At 35.3% G+C, this 10,863-nt stretch overlaps 2 protein-coding genes across 4 annotated transcripts; both read right to left on the bottom strand.

Annotated features, from left to right (window-relative positions):
- Positions 1-1,574: 1,574 nt before the first annotated feature.
- si:ch211-202h22.7 (lipopolysaccharide-induced tumor necrosis factor-alpha factor homolog) lies at positions 1,575-6,436 on the bottom strand. Of its 3 annotated transcripts, none has more exons than XM_051109967.1 (8): positions 5,626-6,436; positions 5,422-5,488; positions 3,961-4,070; positions 3,795-3,881; positions 2,531-2,623; positions 2,236-2,313; positions 1,964-2,111; positions 1,575-1,721 (listed from the first exon to the last, which is right to left on the bottom strand). In XM_051109967.1, exons 3-8 carry the CDS (start codon positions 4,058-4,060, stop codon positions 1,616-1,618), a joined length of 612 nt encoding a protein of 203 aa, XP_050965924.1. In that variant the 5' UTR covers positions 4,061-4,070; positions 5,422-5,488; positions 5,626-6,436; the 3' UTR covers positions 1,575-1,615. The 3 variants fall into 3 exon arrangements, with proteins under 3 accessions (XP_050965924.1, XP_050966004.1, XP_050965829.1); XM_051110047.1 differs by having other exon boundaries at positions 1,964-2,108; positions 5,422-5,491; XM_051109872.1 differs by having other exon boundaries at positions 5,422-5,491.
- A 40-nt stretch (positions 6,437-6,476) lies between these two features.
- si:ch211-202h22.8 (Lipopolysaccharide-induced tumor necrosis factor-alpha factor homolog-like) lies at positions 6,477-8,335 on the bottom strand. The gene is made up of 5 exons (XM_051110173.1): positions 8,246-8,335; positions 7,686-7,795; positions 7,505-7,591; positions 6,963-7,110; positions 6,477-6,854 (listed from the first exon to the last, which is right to left on the bottom strand). Exons 2-5 carry the CDS (start codon positions 7,783-7,785, stop codon positions 6,749-6,751), a joined length of 441 nt encoding a protein of 146 aa, XP_050966130.1. The 5' UTR covers positions 7,786-7,795; positions 8,246-8,335; the 3' UTR covers positions 6,477-6,748.
- Between the last annotated feature and the right edge of the window lie 2,528 nt (positions 8,336-10,863).

Below are 10,863 nucleotides of genomic sequence, written 5' to 3' on the forward strand. Positions count from 1 at the left end.
GTTCTAGTACCTCATGTTTGTTTTGGGGTTATCAGGTGTCGAATATTGGCTTCACCTGTCGGTAGTAGGCTATTCCTCTTTTCATATTGTTCTTTACTCATGTTGGTTTGTCTTGTGATTTCGGCAAGCACGATGCGTTCCCTCCAACTGGTAACATTTTTTGTTAGCAGGACTTTTACCTATTATTATTTACTGAAAATGTATTTCAGTGTTCAGTCTTAAGAATGATTTAGTATTATTTTATTTTATCGAATTCAACATGTTGTTCCAGCTCTAAACCCTTATTCAATTAACTACTTTAGAAGCTGTTGTAAAACTGTTCTGTGTTCACGCGTCCTTCCGAGTTCGTTTTTTCAAGGAAAATATGACGTTAATGGGGTCGCTTTAACCCGCGGCAACGGTGTTAAAGTAGCCCAATTTGGCAACATTGTTTAGAACGTTCAGAAAACTTTCAGAAGTAACATTCACATAATGATTGCAAAATGATAAAATGGAACGTTCGATGAATATTTTAATAAATGGACGTTTTGTTTTGAACGTTCCGAGAACATTTAGAGAGAACATTTTTATACCTCAAATGGTAAAGTTTTGTTAGCTGGCATGATCGTAGATCGTAGACATGATTATAAAACATTGTCTTTTGTTACTCGTTTTGCATACCATTTCTTACTATGTATTAAAACATAGTGAACAATTAAGGAACAAGCTAGTTATTCTGTTCTTCATTATGTCTCCTGTATTTTCACAATTCTTCACAATTAACAGCCTGACACAGGCCTACTTATCTTTGATAGCACTTATCTTAGAACATACGTTATCAGGAAACTCAATCAATGTTTCATTGACAAAGGAAGCAAAGGCTACAGAAGCGGAAAAAAAAAAACTTTCCATAATATTTACATGAGATCCAAGCTACATACACGCTGGTGACTTCCTTGTGTCAGAGTACTTTAGCTAGTTCTGTCAATCGAAGCATTGTGTTTATTTTCTTGACTTCACAACTCAGCTATTAAGAGAATGCAGTGTACAAGAACATACAATGTTTATTGTCTTTACTGAGAATAGTTGCAGTCAAAAGACGCAAACAGTATGAATTCTTTGTGCTGTCTATGCTATTGTTTTAAGTTAGATCTGAAATATCACGCTATAGGGCTATATATAATCTAATACAACAAATCGTTGTGTGATTGTTGGGGAAAATGAGGCTTTGTAGACATTTAGATTAAGAACAATTTAATCCAACTTTGGTCCTGGAGGGCCACTGTCCTGCAGAGTTTAGCTCCAACCCTAATTAAAGATGCCCAGCCCTGACATAACCCACTGAGCAAACGACGTCCAAACGACGTCATTTCAACGTCTTTGTCGGAATATAGACATGATCTGCACGTCGGGTGGACGTCTCATGTTTGTTGGGAATCAAATAAACAAACACTGAAATAAACATTAGTTCTGCAAAAATGGCAAGAAGTAGTAAAATGTACATTCTGCTTATGTATGTGAAACCCAAGTCTTTTTATGTCCTGGTGTTCTTTTTCTTTGAATTAGGAAGTCCAGTAATGATGCTGGTGGTAAAGGTTTCATTTTGTCTTCCAGTTTTTCTTTGTTTCAGAACAAGCTACATGCGTTTGTGCACATAGACGAGGGTTTTGCAGCTTGGACAGCGATGCTCTACATCTTTGCAGGAATCCACACAGAATGGAATCAAACAGCACGGCCAGATCCTGGACAGAAAAAGAAAAATTGGTGTTTTCTCATATCAGTTTAATATACTGTAGTTGGTTAATGGTTCATTCATTCAATTCAGGCAGCTGCTACGTATCTACTAAAATAATTCTAAATATATCACATACAAGTTTCAATATATTTCAGTCTGATGGTCCCTCCTCTACATGGGAAGTTCTTGCAAAGTGGACCAGACACTCAAAAGTCAAAAATGTGGGAATCTAGTGAATACAGTTCTTACCCCAAAATGCCAAGTCCTCCACAGATAGCCCACACAAACAGGCCGTTGACATATGTCGTCTCTGTAACGACCTGCTGCTGGCAGTGAGGACATTTCATCTGTCCCGGGACGTCAGTCAGACGTGGTGGCACAACTACCACTGTGGCTACTTGAAGAGATAGATATTACGATCGTAAACCTCTAATGTGCTGTTCTATTCAGATGCATCACATGTATGCTGAAACCTAGTATTTGAATGTAGAATCTCATTAAACTGGTGCTTTTCTGCTCACCAGGTGCAGCAGACTGGACCGTGTGAGTCACGGTGGATGACATGACGGTGGGCTGTGGTTGGTAGACTGCCACTGGAACTGAAAGAGAAAAAAAGCTCATGATGAAAACCTACAGAACCAATCTGGCTTCTTATGTGCCCTTTATGTGTTTTTTCCAAGCTTTAAAAGTCCTTGAGACTTGAGATGATGGAAATCTCAGCCTGCGAACTTGCTTTTTATGTTATAGTGTTATACTGAAGTGTTCTGGTTTGACATTTAAACAGAGAGCTTTATAACACAAGACATCAACACTTACCAATGCCAGGCATAGATGAAGACTGGACTGTCTGAGTTACAGTGGATGAAGACATGGCTGGGGCTTGTGCAAATTGTGCTGGGTAAACTGTAGCTATTGGAGGCAGGAACAGAAAAAATGTGATCTAAATCTTCAAATAGTGGCATAACATAAGGTTTATAAGTCAGAATTGAAAAGACCTTCTTTCCAAGTTCACTATAAAATTGCAAATAAAATGGAAGCTGATTTCCACTAAATAAGAAAGAAAAAAATGCATACATTGGTAAATCATAATTATGAAATTAAAAGTTATAATTATGGGGTAAGAAGTCTACTTAGAATTAGAAATGGATATAAATTGCATAAATATGAAATGTATAGTCACAATTCTGACATAAAAAGTCTACATTTTTTCAAATTAATTTTTTCAAAATAATTATGACTTAAAATCTTATAACTGACTTATGACTTAATATTACAAAATTTTGACTTTCTCATAATTATGACTTTATATTTAAATTTTTGACCTAATTTTGACTTTTTGTCACACAGTTTACTTCATATGTAAATTTTGACTTTTATCTCATAATTATCACTTTGTCAATATAGATTCTGTGTCATAATGTTGGCTTTTATCTCTATAATTATGACTGTTAATTTCAATTTTTCATCTCATATATATGACTGTCAGTTTGGACCTTTTATCCCATAATCCCATAACTGACTGTGTTAATTTTGTCTTTTATCTCATAATTATGACTGTCAACTTTGACTTTTTATCTCATAATTATGAATTGTGGAATTATTTTGACTTTTTTATTTCATGAAACTATGAATTATGTTAGTTTCAACTTTTAATCTTATAATTTTGATTTGTCATAAGATTTCTGTTATGACTTAATCTTGGAGTGTAATAATTACATAACATTTATCTTATAATCATCATATTTTATCATAAGTTTTTCTTAAATCCCTTTATATGTCTGTGCTTTGCATCATGACACTTCTGAAACTGTCTCTTTAGTATAAATTACTTATGTAGAATGTGTTAAAAGAATATATCCAACTTTTGTAAATCCTCTTCCACGCTTTTTTAAACAAACATTGCAGTGGGACAAAAAAGTATGTCATGGCATCATGACTGAGCAAATTAGTTTTTTTTCCTTTGATTAGAAAGTGGAGACACCATTTTGGAATGCTGTAGGACTTATTGTGGTCTAATGAACCACTTCAAGTTTCCTTCTGAACTACAGTCTCAATCCACACAGTAAACATGAGTTCTCACCAGTGCCCGGTGACTGATGTGTTTGGATTATGTTGGACGCCATGACTGTCTGTGCGGGTGGTGGATTGTATACAGTGGCCACTGGAACTGTAAAAAAGGACATTGTTGAAGCACTATAGTTACCAATGACTGATAATTTCTAAATTGAGAATCAGGGTCTGCTGACCTGGTTGGGTTTGATAGGCAACCTGCGGTGCCTGGTAGGAAATATTTGTTTGAACCATTGGTGGTCCAGGATATGGAGGGGGTGACAGTCCTTTATCCATTATCAGCAGTCTGTGAATGAGAAAAACATAAGTGTGACAGTTCTATATAATGCAAAGCAACAATAAAATTAACTGAAATAATAGATTAACTGCTGCCTTTGTCTCAAATCATTAACGTCACTAAAATGAAGGGTTTGGGCTGTGCACATTTTTGTAATGGCATCAGTTGTTCAGCAATGAGTCACATGGCATTTATAGGTGACTGGCTCAAAAATATGTTTGCATCAAGCGGGTTGCAGGTGTCTAAAACAATGTCTAAAAGCTGCTATGTGTACAGTAAACAAGCTAAAACACGCAGAGCTACGTTTTTATAAGCTGTCTCGCGCTGTCTCTATAAATGTGGCAATCAAAGCAGTGATTGGTTAGGCATTTGGAGAAGTAGTGGGCGTAAGCATAAACTTGGTTCCCTAACAAACAAGGGTCGCAATACTTTTTGTTTTAATTAAATGTTTTACTGCAAGTGTGCTTTTGAGTCTTTCTTTTAAACACGATTTGCTTTCATATTTTGCATATAATGCAATGACTTATTCACTTTAAAAGTGCGGCATAACCGTCCAGTGTTCACCCCTGATGTACCGCATTAACATGTGATTGATCACCTCAACGTAGAGCCCCGAACAGCTGGTTTGACGACATTTTATGTGTCAGCGATTCATGTTCTGACAGGTGAGTAAGCGGAACGTGCTTTCGGAAAAAGTGAGACAATTCAAATTTGTAAGTTTAAACATTCTAAAGGCGAGGGAGTTTTAACGGTTTTTAAGTTTTAATTGAAACGCATTTAAACACTGCAACAAAACGAGCAGACGGCAATAAACAGAAAGTACATTGACTCAGATAAATTAGGTCACTTTTGACATTTACCTTATTTCACTTCATAGCAAGGTTTTTAAAAAATAATCTCATGTGACGACATTTTATACATTGGTTCATATCGCGGCGCTTAGAAATTCAAATGCCCGATGAGTGGCGCGATAAAGGTAAACGCTCTATCATTTTTTTTGTTAAGTTTCCCATAAATGTAGGTAGAGGCACGTTTTTCCAATGAGCCTTTAATCTCAAAGAAGTCTTTGATCCCTGCTTTAATCCCTGCTGAAAAACTAAATGCCATTACAAACATTGCAAACCATCTACTATTAACCACTGAAACCATTAAAAGATTGCTTGCTGTTGTGTGTCTTGGGATGTATTACATTGAGATTTAGTGGTTTTAACAAGCCACCAATAGAAGGTGACAAATTACCAGTGGATACCAACACCAATTTCTATTACAAGTTCTGAGACACAGAGTAACTGTAAGAGCACGTAATCCAAAGGATAGTTTCCCCATCTAAAACACAAACTCATTATGATATGACACATACCTGTGTGTTTCTGCAGGTGGAAAGCTGTGGAAATTCTGATGCTCTTCACTATAGATACTGAAAAGTACTGCTATGACAAATATAAGAGGTGGAGCTAAAATTAGACTATTGGTAAGAAGGCTAATGCTAATAAATTTTCAGAACTTCCTCATAATACCATGCAAAAGACACTGAATGGTCAGAGGAATCATGTTTGCAAAATACCTGAATAACACCTAGTCTCATCTTCATCCCAGTCATCAGAGTCTGAGACTGCTGACCTTTACGTTCTCTCAAATGCTGGACATAAACACACTAACAAGAGGATTGTAGGTGTACATTTGTGTTGAAGTAAGAATTAAAAGAGGTTCAGTTTCAGCCTGTTAATGTGGATGATATTTGTTTAGAGGTTTGCGTGTGTCCTGGTAACAAATAAAAACTTATGTAACTGGGCAGCAAGGTTTAAAAATGAAACGGGATACATTACTAATGGATGCAGAGACCACAATGTATTTGTCTGTGTGGGTTTCGTATTTCATTCTGCTGTTCTACAGAACGATCTTGTGATGTGATGTGATCTAAACATTTCAGTCTGGTATAATGATTCTATAAAATAGAGTATAATTGTTCTTTTGTAAGTGAAATACAATGATAACAAGGGTTGGACTACCATTTAGATGTCCCTTTAGGCAGTGAGAACAGGTAAAGTTGCTGGAATGAAGCTAGTATGCCATCTAATGTTTAAGCAAGGAAAAGTATGAGTATAAACATAAATTACAGGTCTTTGCTGCTTAACACTTGACCAGGACCTTTGCGAGCTGGACTACGGTGGATGGAGACCCATATGGTGGTTTGCAGTAAATTGAAGGTGACTGATCTGTAAAAGTGTCAAAGCACAATATAAAACCACTAAAATCCCTCATGGACAGGCTGGTCCATTTTTCCTCACCTTTGATCTGTGTGATTTCAATGCAAAGGCATATTTTTGAATAAATAAAAATGCACTGATCTATATATCATCAAATGTTTTCTTGAAAAAAAAAAAAAAAAAAAAAAAAAGATAGGACGACTTTTAGAGTAAACTATTATTTAATAATATAGACCTATGTATGCAAAATGACATAGTAAAGTACGTAAAACATTTTTTCTTAAATTTAAAACATACAAAATTTACATAAAAAGATATGTATGCTGTATATCAGCAACAAAAAGCTGAATAAGCATTGCATTCTTATATGACCATGTTAGATATGTATGTATGTCCATGATAGGCTAAAACACAATTCTGTCAAATTCTTGTAATGTTACCGCTGAAGATTAGTCTGGATTTTCTTTGCTACCGAGCGAATTACATGCGTTTGTACAGGAAGACGACTGCCTTGCAGTTTGGACAGGAATGCTCTATGTCTTTGCAGGCATCCACACAGAACGGAATCAAACAACACGGCCAGATCCTTTGTAGAAAGCAAAAAAACAAAAACTCTCATTTTAGTTGTAGCAAATGACTCTTAGATTCGAAAATAGTGACTTACAAATGACAAGTAAGTAAGTTTGTTTCTTACATTAGAATGCCAAGACTTCCACAAATGGCCCAGGTAAGCAAGCCGTTGACATATCTGGTCTCAGTGACAACGTCCCTCTGGCAGTGAGGACATTTTGTTTGTCCCGGGACATCAGCTAGCCTTGATTGCATCACCACCACCTGCGTGACTGAACAGAGAAACCAATATAGTTTTAAATAAACAATAGTAATATTTTCTTTCTTTGCATTTGTATTTAAATTAAAAAAAAAAAAAAAAAAAAAAAAACAACAACAATCTTTAATTACACACTTAAAAATAAAGGTTCTTTATTGGCATTTATGGTTCCATGAAGAATACTTTTCAAAGCACAAAAGGCTCTTTATATTGAAAAAAAGATCTTTAGATGATTCAAATGTTCTGCACAGTAAGAAAATAAAGTGGTTGTAATTTGGATTAACATATTAATCACTACAGTATTTGGTCACTATGGCTGCTTGTAAGGACAAACCATTACATTTTTAGTTGTGTACACCCAGCTGGTGCTGAGTTTCTAATGAGTAAGTAGCATAAAGTGAAATGACCTGCAACAGGTGCTGATGCAGACTGGACTGCTGGAGCTACAGTGGCTGATGTCACTGGAATGCTCTGTGTGGGTTGAGGTGGATAAACTGCAGGTACAGGACATGAGAAAACCACATGATAAAAACTGACAGAACCTGTTCAGTTCATCTCTCTCAGATGCAAGGACATGGGTCAACTCACCTGGTTGAGGTTGGTATGCAACTGGTTGTACTTGGTTTGGCATGTTAGTTTGGTTCAGCGGAGGACCAGGATATGGGGGGAGATTGGGTTCTTTATCCATTATTAAAGTTCTGTGAGATTAGAAAGAGCAGAAAATAGATGTTATATTGTTACATTATGTCTATTTACAGTGGGGCCTGTACAGAAGTCTGCCACACCCTTATGCGTGCCGGATATTTATTTTAAACAGATGAGAAGGATAATTCTGAGTAAGTGCTAAAGTCAGTCTATCATGGAAGTTACTATTTACCTTTCCAACTCACACTCATGCCATCATCATACACACATAGAAAGGCTTCTTTGCTTTTCTTTACAATGACTCATCGATTGAAAATAAACCAAAAAGGCTGGTCACACTGCCCATTGATCATAGACAGAGAGACAGACACAAAGATAGCAAAACTTTCATCCTTAAACCCCAGAAAAACATTTGTTCTGACAACCAAAGGTCTACTGTTAACCAAAGTATGGTAATCTTATTACCCTATATTGGTCAGTTTGAAATACGTAATAACACATACCTGGTTTTTGGAGAGCTCCGGAAAATCTTCTTCCTTAGAAAGTCGCTGGTCAAGTGTTAAGAGATAACATTAAACTCACTATTATTATAGCCAACAATAGATAGAGAGAGAGAGAGAGAGAGAGAGAGAGAGAGAGAGAGAGAGGAGGGGAGGAGTATATATGTATACAGTATAATTATTGTGTGTATATAATTACATAAATATTAAATAATTAATATTTATATGATTATTTGCTGTCACTATTGCTTTTAACTTTTTTTAGTAACCACTTTTTGAACTGCCTATTTTTTTTTTACTGTAGTTCACTTACATTATGCTGCAGGCTGTTAAGTCTAATAATCTATTTAATTTAGTAACAAGAAAATAATACATTTCGATAATACCCATACATTCTGTTATTATTCGTAAGTGAATTAGAGCTTGTCTTACTTCAGTAGCCTACATTTGCTAGCCAACACTGTCCTTTTTTGCATTTAGTTTTTTTTAATGTTTAAACCTTATTTTAAAAAAGGTGATTTTAAAACAGAGCGGAGATCAAACGGTGTGAATGTTTTAAATAATTATTTTACATAAATGACATTAGCCAGCCTGGTTATTTATGACTACAGTCAAGCTACTAATACGTAATTTGTATTAACTTGTTACTAACTACATTGAAGCTGTCTACTCGTGTAAGGAGGCTGTATATATTATTATGAGGTTAAGTTGTATATGATTTAATGGAAAATGTATTTAATTTCTTCTTGAATACTTTCTAAAATGTTCCAAAACTTTGCATGTGTTGCAATGGATGAATTGATGTGTCAGCCCAGATGTGGAAATCCAGTGTGCAATGATTTGCCAGATCGAGATATTGTTTTCATTATCCTTTTTGTGCATCTGAAATAAAGGGTGACCAAACAAGCATGAATAAAATGAATAAAATGGTTGGTCTGCCCTCTAGTGTTACTGGAAACTAATTCCACAGTCTAATATTGAGTAAAACTGACTGGAGGTGAGCTTTCCACAACATACACACACACAGTCTGTTTGTGCCCCTTCCATCAGGCCATAGATACAGAACAATCACAGACTGAGGAACAGTTTCTTTCCCAGAACAGTAGCCTTACACCCCCTCCCCAAAAAACACACACACAGAGCTGCTGAGGATTGAAGGTTGGATCATATTAAAGCTGGTTGCCCCCTTCCTTAATGTTTACAGAACATTTTAATAATATTAACAAAACATTGTAAACACTGTATTTTTATTTATTATCATTACTATTATTATAATTTTGTGCAATATTTCCTTATTTTTGATCATTCTTTGCACTAATGCACACGCACTGCACTTTGTTTTCACTGTATATATTATTTATTATACTTCAGTGAAAGCATCTTGTTTATTTGTTTGTCTGTTTCTAATTTTCTTTCTACTTCTCTTATTGCTGCTGTTCTCTCTGAGAGCTGCCAAACAAATTTCGTTGTATCACTACAATAACAATAAAGTCTTTACCTTTACCTTTACATAACAAAATTGTAATTTTATGAATCAATAAATAAATAACTTTTAAAAAATCAGTCCGATGTAGACTAATTTTATTTTCTCTTTATCTCTCTCTCTCTCTCTCTCTCTCTCTCTCTCTCACACACACACACACACAAATAATGAGTCACTTGCATACCCAGACTTTCCAACATTCATTTAAACACCCACACATAGTTAAGTTCATTCATCTTTCATGTGATTTCTTCCTTTTCGTCATCACACATGTACACACACACACACACACACACACATTACATGCACTTACAGACACACACAGCTCAGGTTACAGTTGCATAAATTGCTGTTTAAAAGTTAGACATCTCATTTTTCATAACTTTATAAAGTCAGTTAAATAAAAAGGTAGATTGGTCTAATTTGAAACTAGACACAGTCTTAACATAGTGAATATTTATGTATCTGGCGGCAATTTTTCACAGAAAGCTCACAGAATATTTTTTTTAAGGAATCCCGGGTATTAAGACTGGTATGGCTTAATATAACGTAAATTATGTCTTTTACTAAAATATGTAGTAGATAACGCGTGAAAGATTTACGTAATTTTAAAAATCCACATGGTTTTATACATATTTTGGGCTATGGGGGGCGCCATTATTTCGGTGACATGAAAAGGTTACACTTGGCGAGCTACTGCCGCTACCTGTTGCGGAGTCATTTTCATCGATTAAAACCTTATGATTTATTCTGTTCTTTGCATAAAGATATCACATGGCTTCAGAAGAACTGGAATGCAACACAGATGGTTTGTAATACTCTTATACTGCTTTTTTTATAGTCAGCTTTTGCAATAAAAACATGTGACTGTACTTTTATTTGCCTGTTACGTGTTTTATATTGCTCAGAAGTGGGTAGATTTAGGGTAGGGCTGGGGTTAGGTGCTTCAAAATATCTATGAAAGTATAAATGTATACAAAACTCTTTCTACTTTTACAAATGCATGCAAACCATTAAATGCGTCTTCATCTGACGCATAAGGCAAACAACAGAAAGCAATGGAGTACCCTAACCAAGCATCAATGTGAACTGGAAGAATATGTAAACATATACATTTTACATAACATTTATTTATTTT

This window comes from Labeo rohita, chromosome 1, assembly GCF_022985175.1.
Source record: "Labeo rohita strain BAU-BD-2019 chromosome 1, IGBB_LRoh.1.0, whole genome shotgun sequence".
Lineage (NCBI taxonomy): Eukaryota > Metazoa > Chordata > Actinopteri > Cypriniformes > Cyprinidae > Labeo > Labeo rohita.

Excerpts from the sequence above, each read along its gene's own strand:
- si:ch211-202h22.7 (XM_051109967.1), bottom strand. The coding sequence starts at position 4,060 with ATGGATAAAGGACTGTCACCCCCTCCATATCCTGGACCACCAATGGTT. Across the intron at positions 2,112-2,235 it reads GGTCCAGTCTGCTGCACCTG|TAGCCACAGTGGTAGTTGTG; the intron begins GTGAGCAGAAAA and ends TATCTCTTCAAG. Across the intron at positions 1,722-1,963 it reads GGAGGACTTGGCATTTTGGG|GATCTGGCCGTGCTGTTTGA; the intron begins GTAAGAACTGTA and ends TTTTCTGTCCAG.
- si:ch211-202h22.8 (XM_051110173.1), bottom strand. The coding sequence starts at position 7,785 with ATGGATAAAGAACCCAATCTCCCCCCATATCCTGGTCCTCCGCTGAAC. Across the intron at positions 7,592-7,685 it reads TGCATACCAACCTCAACCAG|TTTATCCACCTCAACCCACA; the intron begins GTGAGTTGACCC and ends CTGTACCTGCAG. Across the intron at positions 6,855-6,962 it reads GGAAGTCTTGGCATTCTAAT|GATCTGGCCGTGTTGTTTGA; the intron begins GTAAGAAACAAA and ends CTTTCTACAAAG.